Source organism: Bolinopsis microptera, chromosome 6 (genome assembly GCF_026151205.1).
Source record: "Bolinopsis microptera isolate Bmic1 chromosome 6, MBARI_Bmic_1.0, whole genome shotgun sequence".
Lineage (NCBI taxonomy): Eukaryota > Metazoa > Ctenophora > Tentaculata > Lobata > Bolinopsidae > Bolinopsis > Bolinopsis microptera.
In genome coordinates this window covers 16704545-16724666 of record NC_087077.1, presented here as the reverse complement: position 1 = coordinate 16724666, position 20122 = coordinate 16704545, and the positions used below count along the sequence as shown (strand labels likewise).

General features: G+C 36.3%; 1 protein-coding gene across 5 annotated transcripts in view; it reads left to right on the top strand.

The window, feature by feature from the left end:
* Positions 1-20122, top strand: part of LOC134817235 (kinesin-like protein KIF28P) — a 159961-nt gene that overhangs the window by 137900 nt on the left and 1939 nt on the right. For all 5 annotated transcript variants that reach the window (XM_063826370.1, XM_063826373.1, XM_063826371.1 and 2 more), the window contains exons 24-28: positions 7546-7654; positions 15698-15841; positions 16514-16591; positions 17055-17111; positions 19947-20007. In XM_063826370.1, the coding sequence (XP_063682440.1) occupies positions 7546-7654; positions 15698-15841; positions 16514-16591; positions 17055-17111; positions 19947-20007 (449 nt within the window). The remainder of the gene's footprint in view (positions 1-7545; positions 7655-15697; positions 15842-16513; positions 16592-17054; positions 17112-19946; positions 20008-20122) is intronic.

The following is a 20122-nucleotide window of genomic DNA, read 5'->3' as shown; positions in this document are numbered from 1 at the left end:
AATTTTTTGTATGAGACTAATAATCTACAATTCACTTTCGTCTAGTAACGTATTAACTTCGAAAGCGGACGAATACCAAACTACAGAGAGTAAAACGTAACAACGTTCTGAATCTAAGACGGGACTGATTGTGGACAACCCACTCGGCAGTCATCCACTGCACTGGTTTGTAGTCTGTTTTCAGTTGACAAATTTATTTCATAACAGTAGACTCTTTCCATGAATGAACATTGATAAGCTGAAGACTATTAACAAAAGCCATTTGAAAGCGAAACAACAACTTGTAGTATATTTAAAGTCACTATTGTGACGGTACATTAGAACTAGACAGAAACAAAGTGTGAAGGGCCCGAACGGAACCCCTCGGTTTCAGTTCCTTGTTTAAGACTGCCGTACAGCAAGGACATCCACCGGGTTCTCCAAGGATGGGCACATATGTTATCAGCTTAAACAACAACTCAAGTAGTATATTTTATCAGCCTAATAGCTCTACTTCCTACTGAAGCCTATTATACGGCACACTCTCATCTAATGCAACATTGTATAAGCTCTCGATCATTCAATCGTAAAGTCGCAAAGAGAACTAAATACTACATCGATCAGAGAAGCAAAATCAATCAAAAGATTATTGTATATCCTGACTTCAGATAAGCTTGTTTTGCCATTTGCAATCGTGTTCATAGCAAAGGGACGCGTGTGCTGATTGCAATTAAAAATATATAATATCAGATGTACAACGTTGCAACTAAACTGTATTGCAACTAAACTGTATCGGCTGTTAATTAATGAGATATTTAGTATGATTTCACGTTCACAAAAAGCTATGCCGTAAAATGTTCAGTAAAATTGCTACTATACTAGTTTTCTAGGATCAGCCCACTCAAATCATATCTTAAATTCAACAAACAAAGCAAGATTGGTTAGCTTCGGTAGCTCTATAATAACTTATTAGTGTCCAATAAAATGAACTAATTTACTAGCCTTGACCAGTGCGCGATACTGACAGTTTAGTTGTCAGAAATCTTGATGTTGATGGTAACTGTAAAGTACTTAAAGTGTCAAAATGATTTCAGAAATTAATAGTAAAATATGTAATGTCAAGAATGTGTCAGAAAGTGTATTGCGAGTTCCCCAATTTGCACCTTCGATTTTAGCTGTCAAAATATTACAGATGGAATAAATATAAAATAACACTGTTGAAATTATTAAAACAAGCTGTGAGTGAAACAGAAATATATCATAATCTTGATATATTTCTGTTTCACTCACAGCTTGTTTTAATAATTTCAACAGTGCTATTTTATATTTAAACTTTTAACAAATTATTCAAGCAAGATTCCTGCGAGGCTGTATATTAAGCGACAGAGAAATATATCAATCAACCATTTTCTGCCATCATACGCTGTTTTATTTCGTCAGTAATTAAGCAGAGAGTAGCATCTAATAACTTTAAGACAATGGAATTTGTCTAACTTACACTAATTAGATACTTATTATCAATCGCTCAATTATGGAAAGCAGTAAAGTCTATATACTAGCCCTTCTGAAGCTGCAGAAATACGAATTTCCCGTACATGCTCACCTAAAATGAAATATGGGCGTGGTCCCGCAGGGTTGAAACTAGCGACAATTAATCTTGAGGATTGTCCTCTGTAACCAAGTTCACTTCCGCATCTCGGAGGAGAATTTCACTCGGAATCTACCGACTCACAAACATTGGCTCTACCCCTTTGAAATTGATTTAGATCACTAAACATTGAATCCTGTACGTGCAGCTGATCTTTAATTTGTTTCGAAACCGTCCCTTACAAAGCAAGGCTCTGAAATTTGTCGATCAAATGGAATTGGGTATGCTTTCATATAATTTGTTTGGTACTAGCAGAGCGATCTGAAAAGCATTCTTGTTATTTTTCATATCTCATAATAATATGGGTATTATTTCGCTTTATCATTCAAAATATTCGAAAATTTTCCTGCCACCGTTATACTCATCTCAACCGGGCCTTGACCTCAATTTGCTAACGCAACCAAGGAGTGATCCAATCTGAAAATGAGTGAGGATACAGTTGAACTGATCAAATTACAATGACGCTTTATAAGAGTCAGAGTGTAATTACTAATAGTATGATATATGTTACTGCTCCTAGAATAAGAATTCAGGATCTTGCAATATAACATTGTGTCCTGAATCAAAACAAAATGAAACACAAAAGGTAATGATCATCATCATAAGTTATGACATTAAGAGATGATCATTACCTTTTGTGTTTCCCGTCTTAATAGCTTTATAAGTTATAAAGCTAAAGACGGGACAATGAGATTCACATGTTATCGATGTTTATCTCGTAGCTCATTGAATTGAAGTCAGGAACATACGACTCCTAAAAAGCATGAATGCAGGGGCTACAGACTCGGGGCCACGGTCTACGCAATAGGTTAACTGTAAACAGAAGCTGCCACGAGCAATTTATATGCATCCATGTACCAAGGCATTTAGGGGTAGGAAGAGGCGTTTTACCTATCACAAGCAATGCGATCAATTGTAACACTTTAAAAGCTTTACTGCCCGGAAGGACTAACAGTAACTATAGCCTATAATAGGTGTAGGTAGTTACACATCAGGTGATGTTATAAGGGATCACACGGTGAACAGATCATGTCACCAATTAGTGACTTAAATTATAATTAGTGATTTGATCCATCAATAGAATTTAATTGACCTAGAAATGGGCTAGATATAACTATATAAGGTAAAGTCAGTAGATGAGATAGCTAGACTGATGGAGAACTGAAAGCTGTGGAGAAGTAAGAACTGTTGTCGATGGATCTCGGGAACGCTACCCGCCTTAACTCAGTACTAGCCAGTCTTATAGAGCGTCATTGTGATTTGATCAGTTCAACTGTATAACGGTGGCAGCAAAATATTCGAATATTTTGAACGATAAAGCGAAATAGTACCCATATTATTATGAGATATAAAATATAACAAGAATGCTTTTCAGATCGCTCTGCTATAGTACCACACAAATTATATGAAAGCATATCCAATTCCATTTGATCGACAAATTTCAGAGCCTTGCTTTGTAAAGGACGGTTTCGAAACAAATTAAACATCAGCTGCACGTACAGGATTCAATGTGTGGTGATCTAACTCAATTTCAAAAGGGTAGAGCCAATGTTTGTGAGTCGGTAGATTCCGAGTGAAATTCTCCTCCGAGATGCGGAAGCGAACTTGGTTACAGACTACAGAGGACAATATTCAAGATTAATAACACTGTCTAGTCATCAACTACTGATATTATAGCTGCTGTTGTTTCTTTGTTTAAAGAACCCGTGCCCAATCTCGTACTGGAAAACTCAATTGTGAGTTTAGATGTGGGTGGTAACTGGTACCTGCTGTTATAGGGTGACCGCTAATTTGCAGTGAGGCTGCATTGTAACGGAGTAATGGACAACATTCTTTGAAAGTATTACTGTTTGCTTCATCACTAGCAAACCTGTTTAACTTTAATGAACTTAGAAATAGCAGCTAAAATCGAGAGAGGTCATAGAAGCCTGAATTGGATTTGCTTTATTTATGTTTATATGGCTTAACACGATGGAGAATATTTTATCGTTAATACGGTTGAAATATAGCTGCACCATACGAAACAATAACCCGATGTATGGCGATCCATCTGTCGTGAATTCGCCTCTTACGACAGGTAAAACTAAATACGACAGTTCAATGTGCAGCCCTTCAAAATGGTAACGCATACCACAACTGATGTAAATACGACAGGTACAATGACTGTCTTAAATTCGACGGTTAGTTACGGTTTGAATATAAAACTACTGTTTAAATGAACTAGACTGGAAAGGAGATCAAGCTATCAAATCAGTCTACAACATACAAATATGATAAAACAAGAAATTGTACAATTTCCAAATTTGGTAGGATCAAGGTTAAATAAATTGGAATACTTTGAATTCATTGGCTGGCTTACGTGACTAGACCCAATCATTCATGTCATTCGTGTCGCCCTTTAACTTGATCAGAAATATGTAATTGTTATTTAGGAAATTAACGCGACACAAATTGAGGCAACACAAATCGGAATAGGATGACCGGCAACAAACTTGGTAAGTTACCTAGATGAGTAACGACAACTTTTGCGCGATAGAAAATATTCGTGCGAGACTAGAATTTATTTTCCCTAGTCATTCAGTTAATTTTTGGTTAGGAGTGTGTTTTAAAGTAGTGTTTTAACGCACAGATGTTTTGTAAATAAAATACATGGGGGGGGGGGGGGGGGGGGGGGGCAAAAGTCGGTATACAATTACATACGTTGGTCTTGATAGCTCAGTCACTGCCCGATTGAGACAATCCTTTCTGTTATGACCTACTAACACTAGCTTCTCAGAAGGCCGAGATATGAAGCAAAACAGGTGTAATCATTTGCATTAAGTGGTATTAGGTGATTGGGTTGCCACTAGGTCCGTACTATAGGAATCGTGCAGTTAGCCCAATTACGGAATCCTAGCACGCTATCACATGATTACCCAATCAATTTTGCTAACGAGATAAACTAATTACTTGAGAGTTGAGAACTTCGTCATAACTTCGTCATATCGTTTCATGAGCCAGACGTTCGACCAGGAATAAAGGTAATAATAGAGGACATCATGTTTTGCTGTACAAAAGCCCAGTGACATTACATTAAGGACTAGAGATCCCGGTAACAATAAAATTTTGTATCAGTGTGTGGAAAACAAAGATCTTAGTGTCATGTGGCTTCAAAATCAGGTCATATTTAAATGCATTTTATGATCGAAAATGGCGATAAAAAGGAAAAACATCAGTATTCCGACGAAAATATTCACGACGGTACGGTCCATCTTCCGTTGACTAAAATGTTGGCCAACTTTGTTTTCGCGACTAAAATTTTCGTAGTTGAGGTATTCCATGGCTGGGAATCTCGTAAGTCAAAATAGTAAAGATTGGGCTGCAGATGCAGAGTATTAATGATTGGTCTAGAATTTGAGAAGGCGTAACTGTGAAAGAACCTATCATTATAGTAAATATTAACCAGTGTACCAAAAGCTGGTCATGGGTCCTCAAACAAACAAACAATTATCAAATCGTAAATATAAAATCAAATGATGAAACAAGAAATGATACCATTTCAAAAATGTCTCGTAGGATTGCGGTAAAATTAAACTTTGAGTTTGAAGATAAAACAAAATTTAAGGTAGTTAACGATTGTTATCGAGTCGAGCAAATACCATCACCATTTCGCGTAATTTGTCAAAGAAAGCCGACGATTATATAAACAGGTCAACTGACATTTTTAGCATTTTTGTGACACTGTTCGATAAATATTGTGCTGACAGACTCGATGAAAAGGATCATTTCCCAGCCAATTTCCGATAATCACAATCCGAAAACGTTTATTAGATTGCAAAACTTTAGAAACTGAAATCTTTCAAGAGAAAGACTATTTAATGAACTGACTAACTGAGAAGTCAAAATAATTTTCACCTCGGCGGTGCAATTTTGCTGCAACTTAGACAAATGACATTATAAAAGTTGTGTCTGGTCCTTGTGTAATTTAATAAAAGATAGTTTGGTTTGGAGATCAAAAAGGTAAAGAACCCTATCGGTTAAGGTACACCGTGCTTGGATAAGGTAGCGCTGCCTGGTTATAAGTCATTACTAGTTACCATAATGATGATAGCTTTTATCTGAAACGTTCTTATATTTATAAAGTTAGATTTTACGGGTTCTGTTTGATATCCGGCAGAGAGTCACACTGTAAATTTTACAGACTTTAATTTTTACTGTGAAGTGAGTGAACGCTTAACGGGCATAGAGATGTTATTATCATGATCACTTAGGATCTCATCAACTAGAAACCAAAACACGATTTATTAGACTACATTTTTAAAATCGGGCACATTTACAGGGGAAACAGCCAGGTAGGATAAAGTATAGCAGTTATATAACATACCTTTATATGCTTCATTTTAAAGCAGCGATCAAAGTTAACAAAACATGCTTCATTAATCGTAACCTGACATTTCACAAACCCAGCTATTTTGGTAATGCTATTGGTACTAGAGTTCATCATGAAATTGACTCGAGCTCTTACATTCCTAGGTAAAGGCTGATGTACAAAATCAAACAGATCATTCAGGGTGGGCCAAAATTCAGTACCCAGCGTTGGGTCTTATATAACCTCCGCCGTGTTTTATATTTGAGAGTTGTTGCTTTGCAGATGGCATACTGTACCTACTTGTTCGAGAATCCCGTCGCCAAAATGTGAAAATTCGAATATTTAAGACCATGCGCCCATTCAATATTAAACACCTATATCGTTTTCTCTGAACATGCTAGACGCCTAATTTTTTTCAGAAACGCGGTTGATTAGTAAATGTTGCATCTGATCTGAAAAAAATGGGACAAAACGGATTAGAAATTACGAAGTTATCAAGCATTTTGTGTATCTCGTTAGCAAAATTGACTGGGTGATTATGTGACACCGTGACACAACACCTTCATTTGGCACCCTTAACGATTCCCATAATGTTTAACGGAGTGGTTAACGGGTTGACAAATTCCTCGAACCAGTGGTGGCAGTAAGTCATATTACCAGAAAGAATTATTTCAATTGGGCACTCAGTGCCCCTGTGGCCTGTAGTATCATACCTTGGAAACTTAAAAACTCCGTTTCAAAACTGATGTTTTTCTTCAAAGTTTTCAAATTCCAAATCATAACAATAATTGGCATCAAAAGGTATATGTTTAATGAAAAACAGTTGGCCTATGTGAAGTCGATATCTTTGGATTGATGAAGCTCACTGCTCTGATTCAAAAGCAAATTAGCGAGCACATTTTAAGGGTATCAGAAATGACATACAGAAAGGAAGCCTTTCCCTCCAATAATAATGAGATCTACGCAAAACTAATTATTTTTTTGACAAATCTAGGTAAAATGCATTTGTCACTTTTAGTTCCCACAAATCCTATTAATATTCCAATCTATTCACAACCATTGCTATAGGTATGATAATTGATATGTCTGAAAAATTATAATTGATTTTGCTGCCTGTCATTTTACGTGGAAGATCGTGCAGTAACTACTGTTATCGAAGAATCATATCGGTAAACTGGTAATAATTGAGTTAACCCCGCCTAGACTCCAGTCTCCACAATTTCTACCACCGAAGAATTATGATATTTCTAATTCAAAATAATAAACTCAACATCATTTATACAAATTTAAAACGCTAGAACATTAGAAGAAATTAAGTTATAACAACTGCAACTGATATGTACGGTTATACGTGATATTTCGTCCTGTTCCCCTGTTTTGTAATCTTCTAATTAGATTTTCATTTACCACAGTCCGGCCTATACCTATCAGACAAATTAATCTCACTCATATCCTTGGGCCTAATCTGATTGAATAATTTTTGATAAAAAGATCGATCAAACGCGCTAGAATTTGTCACTGCAAATTTGTCACTGCATCGCTACTAATTAAAACGGGTCTTATTTTTCAGATACAGATTCTTCCTGGACACTGACACCACCTCTACTGGCCAAGTAACCGGTCAGAATCCTGAGTTCGGCTTCTCCCAGACACATTCCTGCACCCCAGTTACTGATCAGGTGCAGTTCTTATTAAATTATTATTTTAATTATAATGTAAATTAAATTATTATTCCTTCGAAATTCAGTCTTACTGGTGGTTAACACTTAACACAATGGTGTTATCTGATTTTCTTTATTAGAATTTTTAGGAGGAGTATTGTGTGTTTTGTAACAGAGTACATGAACAAACGCGATAACAAAACTAGGTTTGCCTTATCGGGTGTATATAATTGGCACGGTTTTTTGTCATTTGGGGAATCGCATTACATTTCCCTGTTACTTATCCGCCAAAATCTTTAATACTCTAACGTTAAATCAAGTAATCAAGTAATACTCGGACTCAAGAGATTAAAATCTGGTCAACTCTAGTAAAGATCGATTCAGACCGTGCGTGTTAATATGTTGTACTGGTTAACTGGTCAAGTTCAACTTGGTTAAAGATTACTTTTGTGGATTCCTGCACTCTATTCAGTCTGGAACTCAATTTCGATTCGAGTAAGGAATTGTACTGAATTTTGACACAACCCAAAATCCGGACCGGCGAACATAATTCTGACTCGGAACCACTGATTTTAAATTCAAACTTTGAATATTCAAGAGGTTTTCAAGTTAAAAAACCAAAAACGGAAGGAAGAGAAAGAAAGCATTAATATATAGAATATACCTGAGTATTGAGTACTATTACTAAGGTAACAGAATAGATTATAAAAGTTGAATTACATAATCTGCTAGCAAACCCTTCGACTCCTAATTGAGTTCAAATACACGACGCTTGGAAAGCTGTGCAGCTATATGTACATAATAATTAATCCGGGGGGAGGCAAAACGTGTGCACAATAGCTATCTATAAAGCTATAATAATATTTTCAAGATGTGTGTGTTTTGTCTGTGTGTCCGCGTGTAATTTCCGAGCGGCTTAATCAAGAACACGGTAAGAGTTACTGGGCTGGTTTTTTCTGTATAGTGCCGACAAAACTATGAGTAAGTCAAAATCAAATGGCAAAGGGTTTTTAAATCAGTCGGTGGTAAGTGGTTTAATTGTTGTTACATAAAATGGCTTGAGCAGAACGGCAAGAGTTACGGGGCTCGCTCACTCTCTCCCATTACTGTATATTATGTAGCTGCATAAGTAGCGGCATAATTGGGTTAGCCCGGTAAGATTCGCTGTAATGTTATACCATAAGTTTATTAGGGGAGGGGGCACTGTTATTCTGTTATTGTTTGGGGCCTGTTTTGACCGTAGAGAGAGTTCATACGACAATGTTATGCGTGTTTTCAAATATAATAGGCGGATGTGGTGCGGAGTTAACAAGGGTTAATTCTATAACGATTTAAATAAAAATGGAAAGCGGTTCAAGACGGGAGTGATGAGGTGTAATAGTCGGTGTTCAGACCTTATGATCATGGAATATGGTGCCTAATGGCTAATCCGCTAATAATGACTTAATTATCCACACGAAAGAACTGATTATGAGATTATTTTTAAAGATACTATTGGGTCACCTAATGCGGGTTTTGACTCAGCGGGTAATTACTCCTACCCTTTTTAACTGCGGCAGTGAAATCCCGGCCGAAGGCCGGGTTACACTAGTATGTATATAATACAGGGAGAAGGGGAGGAGGAGGCAAAATTCAATACTTGAGTCGTTATTATTTGATTTTTTATACTCCCGTATACTCCTCGAATGAGTGATAATATCAAGTCATACCAGAAAAAGTTATTTCAATCGGGCAGAAAGATAATAGAAATAAGCCCCACGTGTGTGTATTATCAATTATTTCCCCTACCCCCTGCACATTTTTCAATATGTACTGATAAATACACTCAATTGCGACTACAGCTGAATATCTGTCCCTCCTTAATGTAAAACTTTTAGATTGGATTTACAGAACAATGGAAAATAATGTTTAAGGTTGATAAAGGTTTTCCTTAAGACCGACTCATAATAAAATATACAATGTTTAATGCTTGATGAGGTACAGAGATATGTAGAATACACACCTCGTGGGTACAGAGTTATGTAGAATACACACCCCGTGGGTACTGGGTAACACTCACTGGGTGTATACTCTTTATATATGCTGACTCAGTATATAACCGCTTGTCTCGAACAAAGGAATAACAAGGAATTGTGAAAGAGTTAAGTTTTTTAATGAGGAACCACAAAATTAATATAAATGCTGCTCTGTAAATCTCTTTATAACTAGTTTCATGTACCTACAAGCTGATATAACCCTCAACCCAACCACTATATTTGCACTACCGAGTGTCCGATTTAATAACTCAGTCAATGAATCACTGATTCAGTGATAGTTACATGGGCAGCTGCTCTCAATTTTGCGTGAGATTATATTTCAATTTATAGTGAATATTAAGTTTGTACAACTCACTCTGTTGGGTTTTAACTGTGTGGGAGGTGAGACTAATTTGTTGAAATTGCTTATATTTCTATAAATATAGCGGTTACCCAGAGGATTGCTTAGTCAACAAATCTGCAGATTTAAGCGACCGTGCCATTAGAGGAAGGAAGTCGAGTAATGTTAAACACGATGAAATGGACTTATAAACATTACTTTTAATAAGAAATATATTTAGCGGCTATTTTAACGGATTATATTGACATTTAGGATTAAATTGATAAAATAATTAACCATATAATGTGGTTAAAAAACCTCCAGGCTTTTGACTAATCGTAGTCTCTAAATAGCATATAACTACTAAATATCATATAACTACTAATATAACATAACTTCAAAATTAAAGAAAATTGAATTTATTTTTACGGGATTGTGAAAAGGATTCTATGTAAACAACAAGTTAATTTAAATTAAGAGTGAGCGTCCAGAAGTTCCCCACAAAAATTGCAAGTTCTGTTATGAAATGATGTGCGACCAGCCCGGAGGTCAGTGTCAGAATAAGTCCTACACACGGTGCACACTGCACCTGTTAAACAGTAAACTTGCTATTAACATGCTCATTCAATTTGTACGCTATATTTGCGCTGGTAAATGTGTTAATATCTGAACAAACGAGCACTTCATGCTAGTGCATTTTAATATGTATAACGTACGAGAACACTGAACACTGCAAACGGTCGAAGATTCCAACTTCCAATCAGTATATTGATTTTGGCAGTGAGGAGGTTGATTTTTATTCATTAGGTCTGTTATACTTCAAGATCTTGGTTCAACTCTAATATCACATATCTACTTAAACTAATAAGAGGATGTTCTAAGAATAATTAAGTAAATGAACCGAAACAATATGATAAATGTATTCATTAATAGAGTTGGAGCTTTACAGCTTTATAGTTGTTATGGACGGTTGTTTTTGGAATAAAAACGTTTTTAACCACGCTAGGAATTAACACGGCTAGGAATTAAGCTTTCAGCCTTCTCATTTGAGTATCGGGAAACCTTGTAGTAACATATACCATTGTTTTTTTTAAAGAACATGTTACAATACTATTCATTCATTATGCCTAGCAGTTTTCCGAATGCAGCCCTGATATTTAAGCATTCTTGATAATTTCATATTACTAACTTGTTCAAATTCTCTCAAAAGGACTGAACAAGTGAACTGTAACGTCTTGATTGACTAGGTGAATACAATATCTGTTTATCATACTTGTAGTACAGTCAGCACCACCCCTGATCAACCTTAATGTAGAGCAGAGTGGCGGGATTTTTGGCGCGTTCATTTAATTAGTTTATGTGAAATTTGGGATTTAACTGGATACCTTCATCCTTCATAAAATTAGTTAAGTTGGAAATCAACCCTTTAAATGAAGGTTTGCATCTCGGGTTTAGAAGAAATTTTAGAATAAGATATGAAACATTTTCTAACGCGCCAATTTTTGAGTCTTGTTATTTCAATACTTAGAAATTGAGTAATGGCAGTAAAAATATTGGTTCAACTAAACAGTACACATGTGACATGACGATGACATTTCAAACTTGCCAAACATCATGTCGCCCAACTCTGTATTTATATAGAACCGGTGACACAATAATAAAACAAATATTAATAAAACAAATATTTATTTTTACGGCACAATCAAACAATATCAATACTAAATAAATCAGGGGAGGTTTGAAGAGGTTTCAAGTGCCGAAGGCCACTGCTTATCTTTAAGATTTGAGAGTGACCTGTGCTTGAAACCCCCTCAACCATAATTGTAGTTATCCCGTTCATTACCCTCTAAAAGGGGCTATGAATACTTTGGAAGCTAACCGTTGTTATTTGGGTGGGAGTTAATCATATTCATAGGTTTTATATTGTCAGACACTGCCCGACAGAGAGAGCACATGCAGAGTCGTGTACAGCGTATTACTCTAAAAAGAGTCGCTTTTAAGAGAATGGTGTTAGAGTAACAGGCATTTAAATATTCATAGCATTTTTGAATGATGGGGTATAATAATCAATTAGTCGCTAATTTTATTCATAGGTTTTAGACTATGTCTAAACGTCTAAGATAGGAAAAAACTGTTTACTCATCAACTTATTCAACATCTTAACACGGGTGATTATCAGTGTAATTGACTCATGTTTGCATTCAGACGACTTTTTAAGAACACTGCTGATAGTCTGAGACCCTAGTCTTTGAGTTTATATGATATGAGCCAAACAAGGTTAGTCTGGAATATCTAGGCCACTGATACTGAGACTGAGACTGAGACCGAGACTGAGACCAGACTGAGACCGAGACTGAGACCAGACTGAGACCGAGACTGAGACCAGACTGAGACCGAGACTGAGACCGAGACTGAGACCGAGACTGAGACCGAGACTGAAAGCTAAATTCAAACCCACATCAAGTTTGACTTAATGTACACTGAGTTTTTGATGAAAAGTAAGTGTCCTGCGGAACTGGCCATATCAGATTATTTTCAGGCGAGTCAGAAAGGGACCGCATTTTAATTTTGTAACCGGAAACCGAACTGGTTCTTTCAGTTGGATGTTTTTTTCTCAAAAAAGGCAAAATTTCACAAGATTTCAAACTAAAAATGCTAACATTGCCAAATTCTAGAAATTCTTAAAATATTGGTTTCTGGTAGCTTATATCCGGAGTACATTGATCAATTATCCGGCCGGATCCGGATTCAACCAGATATGCAGTCGGTTCCTTAGAGCTCACCAAAATGGCGAAATTGTGATAAATAATTTTATCAAAGCAATTCGCAAGACATAAGATATAACCACTAATTTAACCACTAATTTAAGAAATCACGCACACGCGAACACAATCTAGTGACTGTGAGGTGAAGTTGTTAAGGCTAGGGGCAGGGGGTGAAGCTGTTAAGAAGCTGTTAAGACACAGCATATAAACTGAGCTGGTAGATGAGAACAGCTGTCCTAAATGAGAGCACCTGTCATACTCCTAATACACGTCACGACCAGTGCCACACTTTTAATCTTTCTGTTCATTAGTTTAATGAACAATTATATTTATATGCATAATATTTGTTTTAATGAATAATTACGCAAGGTAATGGCCGTAGTTTTTAGACGCGCCATCTTAGCCTTTAAGAATCAAGTATTCTGATCTCGTTATATCCTCGCAGGTAATTGGAATATCTATAATTTGATAATACCTTCACACTCCTTCTGAGCGGTGCAAATGCCCTCACATTGTTCAGACATTGCCGATCATCTGCAAAAGTATGATTTTGGGAGAGAAACGGTTCTATATAACTAAACAACGTGAAGTACGTGAGAAATAGTCTACGGAAGAGTAACTGAACTAGAAAGATATAGAGCAGATATATAGAGAGAGAGCACCTGTCACCCTGAGATACTACGCTCCTAATTAACCACTTGCCATCTTACTGTATACTTTAAATCGTAATTAGGAGCCACTAGGCTACTAGGGGTGGTTAGTATATACTCGGTGGTATTAGACTGGGCCTTTGGCTTTACGTCCAGCGTAAAAATCAGGTACTAACTTACTTATGATCTCTCGCATGAGCCATTAATAGGTGACTGTATTTTGATGTAACGAAAGTCAAGATTTTGTTTCTAATAGAAGCAAAAATTTAATATTTTATTGTTAATATAAACCGTACCATAGAAGTTCTATCGCATCACGTACTCAGAAAGTGCCCTCTAACTAAAACAAAGACTCCACCACGTAACTGATTACGTGACGCGTTACATACCGTCTAGCTGGGGTTTAAGTGCGGCCACTAAACATTGCAGCTCTAAAGAAATATATTACTAAAACATAGTGAAAGATCTCGAAATTTCTTTGCATGTCTTTTCACATTATAATCATTATACTCTTGATGATTATAGTTATACTACCTTTAGAACGACAAATTTAGTCTACCATAAGTTTAGTCAAAATTTTGACTAAAATTGTTGGTAACCAAATTTATTGAGACTACATTATTCGGCGACTAATTTAAAAGCAGACCAAAATTTCAGTAGAGCATGATATATGACATGAATATTATTGAGCTTACATTTTTAATCAATAGGTCAGGTGTGCTGTGTAATCTTTTCGGCGGGGGGGGGGGGGCAACACGTTACGCCACTGAGTACATGCAGGGAGTTTATAGTGGAGCATGCGAGCTCGTAGTATCAGCACCACGAAAATGAACTTTTATTGACTGCAGTGCAGATTTTGAGACTGATAATCATATCGAGCACCGCGGTATAAACGAATATTGATCTTCAATTTCCATTTCTTCATAAAGATAAACTGATCGTCGTCATAGCTGTCGACAATCAAGTTATCTTTAGATTGCTTCAAAGAGCTGCTTCTCAAAAGAAGGATCCTTTGCGATTTATCAAATGATAGATTAATTGATTTTAAACTGTCCTGACTTATTCTGTTCAATGTGGCAGATTTTAAAGGTGCTCGAGATCTGCACAACTCAGAGCAGCTCAGCAAAATTCAGTTAGCAGCACTTACAACATTATGAACTTGTTAAGGGGGCCGAAAATCGATCATTCAAAACCGCTTAAAACGACAAATCAAACTGCTTAAAAACGGGGAATAAAACTACCAACGTCACACTTTAATTTTATTAAATAAACAGTTTAAGGGGGCCGGGGGGGTCTTCATCAAAATTCTCTCGAAATTGACTTTATAGTTGTTTCTGGTAGAAGGGAATGATATCTACCAGCTGCTTTTGGTCCCATGGAAAAATATTTTTCCTAGCCGATGTAGGAGAAGATAGTTTTTAAGACTCGATTTTCAGAATTTTCGATTGAAAATCGCTCGCGCAATACAATTACTTATAAGCGCTGACCTTAGACCGGCGATAATTTCGGCTAGGAACAATATTTTTCCATGGGACCAAAAGCAGCTGGTAGATATCACTCCCTTCTGCCAGAAACAACTATAAAGTCAATTTCGAGAGAATTTTGATGAAGACCCCTCACCCCACCCCTGAACAAGATTTTTGTGTTGCAGTTGTGATCACATTTGAGGATGAACAAATCAATACCATTCTCAAAAATTATTTTTGAGGGTTGATTATCCAATTAGAGCAGGAATTTATAAAATCTGTCATAAATCAAACAATTTGTCAGATGTGTCAGAGTCCTGCATAATTTAATTCAAAATCTTACAAATAAAATGACAAATCTCGACATCTTACTACTTACGATATGTCGTTAGTTAATATATTTGTTAGCACTTAATTTATGCACCTTACACAACCCATACCTATGCATTACTTTTACTTATTTAGTTATTTATATCAGTTTTTAAGCTAATTTTATAACTTGCATTGCTTTTATGAAATAACTTAATAGCTGAAACCTAAAAATCAAGTCTTCAACATTATTATCAGACAGATTGCTGGCGGCACGTGTAGATTTTATTTATTAACTTTAATCAAGTATGACTTAACTTATTTCTTACTTTGTTCCTTCTATAATCTGATATCTCTGGACAACTTACACAAGGTCACTGCAACTGGGTCAGGTTCCCAGCCTATAATTAGATTAGATACCTCAAGGCAATAAAATTAAATCAATTACTCTGTTAACATCTGACTCACAAACATGTTAAGACATTTTGCCCCCAAATAACTCTAAATTCTCCTCAGTTTATAGACTACCTGGAGAAGACGAGTCTTGTTATTGAAGTGGTAGGAACCCAGATACCAACTCCAATGAAAGCTGGAGATGAGAGAACCACCAAACAATTGATGGCTTCTAACTTCTCTTTGAACCAGACCCAACTAGCATTGGTAAGCTAAGCATACCACCTTTTAGGTAAATGTCTATCAATCCTATTCTCCTACTCAAACAATAACATGATTTAAGAAGGCTGTTTTGTTATGCTAATGGCAATTAGCCAGCTGTTAGAGGGCTGTTACCGTAACAGCTCATAGCCCTCTAACAGTCGGTATTGTACTTGCCGTCTGAAGGTACTGGTTGTGGGGCACTGACTCTGCTTCCATAAACTTGGTAATGGTATGTCATATACTTGGTATGTCATATAATACTTGGTTATGGTATGTCTAAGTTAATTGCAGATCGCTTGATTATTCATGTAATTATGTCCTTGTCATCCATTTGATAAGTTTTATAAGTCATCGCTGTTCGTTGTTGAATCCAAGAACTATGACATATTGTATCAGTATTAAATGTCAGGAAAATGATAAATCGCGGACTAGAATATACTAATATCGTTATGCTAGATTGTCCCAAATCTCAATCAATATAATAACTTATATATAATAACTCTAGTATATTATATACTAGAAGATAAATCGAGTTATTGTTCACCACTAAGCTAAATCTTGTCGTTTCAACGCACCGCAATGTTTCATAACATCGGTTACTATAAAAGTAAAATACGAGTAAAATAATCATTCAGAAATTATATTAGAGCAAAAAATAGCCAAATTTAATGACAGATGGATCCTGAGAAACAGATCATAATGGGTGAGCTGCAGTCCACACAGAGACGAGCGAAGAAACAGCAAAATAAACTGGTACGTCTTTTTTAGAAACCTGCAAGTCTAAGCGGTTGAACAAACACTGCAGTTTCGATATGTTTATATTTATAATATCTGATGAGATTTTTTCGATCATATTATAATTATTGCTGCAGCCTGCAGCAGAAAAACTGTTTGTTGTTTTTCGAATCCGATTAAAGCAACTCATCACTTCCTATCTGAAGAACTAGTACAATGATAGTGGTCTCGATTATGGTAGATATCACTTAGACAGCGAGATGAATGAACGGTATCTAGCTGATAAGAAATATTTGTGATCTCCCTGATTGTGTCCCAGTTCATAAGAAGACATGTTAATATAATGCTGTCATCTTGGAAGCAATAAAGTTGGTCTCGACTATTGATTATTACCGTGCTGTCACGACCAGTTTCATAGAACAATGTGGGCGTGGCGCACCAATGTAATCTTATTAAGCTTAATAAAAAACTTTAATTTCAGATTAAAGTACAGGAACTACTGGATGCTGCGAATGATAACGAATCTGAAACAATATCAGTAAGTAATAGCAATAAGATGATAATAAGACATACTTTTATCCTAGTCTAACAAACTAATTGTATATCTTACTATATACTTATATATAAAGAGAGACGATATATATATATATTTTGTAGCTGTACTCCTACACATTAAAAGTCGGTGTTGATTAGATCTTCGAAATAAGTCTTTGCATCATTTTATTAAACATCGTTATCTGAGATAAAATTGTTCTAAAAGCAACTGGAATATTCACAAATCTTTAAAATAACTTACAAACTAGGAAAGGAAAACAAGTCTTAGGAAGACGTACAAAACTATGTGACTTAAAACGGTACAAAACTAAAATATACTGTGTAATAATCAAACGAAAAGAATGGCTGTGTACATTTTATCTAATCTATTCAAGATTAGTTTCTCGGAAAAAGCTAGATTTCTCTGAATCAAGCAGTAAAAATATATAAATAGTAAAGAATATAACACGTCTCTGATAGCAATATTGTAAACTAAACACGGGTTTATAGGCTGAGATCATGTCAAATAAAATAAATAAACTAAACACTAAGCTCCAGCGGATTTAAAAAGGATGTGGTTACTATCGAGGGTGTTCATACCCCCATAACGCTCAAGGGTTTTCAATTGGGTCTGGTAGAACCCCTCTCTAGCTTCCATGGCCTTTTCCCTATCTGCTTGACTTATTTCAGGTTTAAATTCAAGAGCGTCCACTATAATAACAGAAAGGTGCGTACTAAGTGAAGAGTTATATAAGGCTACTGAACTAAAATCTAAATCATGATCAATATCTAAAAAGTGATTTACTAACTTACAACTTCTGATACCTTTCTTAATGTGGCTCTTATGATTAGAAAATCTCTTAGGGAGATTAGAAGTAGTATATCCTACATACGACTGTTTACAAGTTCTACACTCCATTAAATAAATAAGGTTATTACTCTGACAAGTTATATATTTAGTAATAGGGAAAACTTGTTTGGAATGGTGACTACTAAATTTGGAACAAGGGGACAGGAAACATTGCTTACAAACATAGCATTTTCCACAGGCATGGCACCCTGCGTTGTCAGCCTCCCGAACAGCCGGCAATATTGCAGCGTCTGGTTCAAGAAATTGACTAGCAGTGGCTTCTCCATCTCTATCACTGCTTACAGTTCCACTAGCACGATACTTATTGTGTACAAGCATGCCACCGATAGTTTGATTCTTTCGGTGACTTACAAATACACTGTCAGCACGTACTAGCTTCTTCAAGGCTGGATCGAGATTAAGAAGGTGCTTATACTTGTGAATAATGCTCCCCATGTTGGGAAGTGCTGGATTTTGATCCATCACCATGGGTATTAGACAAGTAGTCGTCTCATCCTTATTTTTAGGGGCATACAAGTTTTTCCTATTGGTTATATCACTAAATTTGTTGAAAGCATCGTCTACAATACTAGAATGGTAACCACGGGCTACAAGGTAACCAGTATATACCTCCCTTTGCTCTAAGAAATTAGTGTCTTCGCTATTGTTCTGCCTCACTCGCCTCGCCACACCATAGGGTATGTTTTTGAGAACATGGCTCCTATGACATGAGGTGGGGATGAGATAGCAGTGGGTGTCACTGGGCTTAGAGTAAAGTTTGGTATGAATAACATCGCCAACAGCATAGACATAGGTGTCTAAAAACTCAACACCATCCTTAGAGTAGTCGTAAGTAAACACAAGGTCCGGATGGATACTATTGAGCCATTCCATAAATTGTAGAAGCTCCTCAACAGTACCAGGCCAGGCCATGTATATATCGTCACGCAACCTACCCCAGAATGCTGGTCTGTGTGGCGGGCCATGTTCTAAATCTCTTTCATTAACTAAAATATCGATCTTATCCATTGCACAATCTGCATACTCACATGAGTTCTTAGGACCCATCGCCGCTCCACGCTCCTGACGGTATGTTATACCGTTGAACGAAGCTATGTTGTAATCAAGAGTGATTTCTAGAGCACTAATAATGCATTCTGTACTGAACAATTGATCATAACTACTTCTTTCATTCAGGTGCTTGGTGCATTGTTGGATCCCCATATCCCTGGGGATATTGGTGAACATGTTGGATATATCTATGGCAACATGTATCACCTCCTTACCCAACAATATGGTGGACTCATTCAAGCTATCAATCTTCCTCAAAAAATGAGGGGTGTCAATAATTCTATAATCTAAAATAGCCTTCTTCAATTCGTATGCAGTCAGGGCAGATAGGTTCTCAATGTACGAACCACATCCAGTAGTAATCATCCTCCCAGGGTACAAAGGTGGCTTGTGGGCCTTGGGATTCAGGTACATATTACCAGGCTGGTTGAGCTCCGTACACGGAATAACCCACTCCCTGACCTTCTTAGACATACCTAATTCTTCTTTATACTTGACTGTCCAACATGAAATTTTATCAATTAATTCTGAAACTAAATCATCTACATTATTTACAATACTATATACAGATCTATCATTCAAATGTACACCTATTCGTTGAATATATTCTTCCTCTCCAAGAAGAAAGAATCCTACCCCTTTGTCAAAAGGTCTAATAACCACATCCTTCCATCCTTATATATTTATTTATATATCCGTACTATTTTACTGACACACCATGGCATCAACTTTAACACGAATTTCCGCAAAAACCGTAAAAGATATAGAACTTAAACTTTTTTGACTGTTTCAAATGCCTTAAACCTGCTGGTCAAATGCAGCTATATTCGAGAAAATCTAAAATCAGTTATGTTCTAATTAAACTTTATAACTAATAATCTATCTCCGTTTTTTAAAACTATTATTTACATTTTACAGGTTGCTGACCTCCAGAAGATTCTGGAGTCAAATGCGGATTCTATGGGGATCTGTGTGGCAGGTAAGAGATTATTATAATGACAATAGTGTTTTTAAAATGGGAGAATAGTCCTTGTTCGTTATTTATTTCGTGAATTATCTAGGGCAGGCTCCTACAAGAATCTAAGGCTGACAAA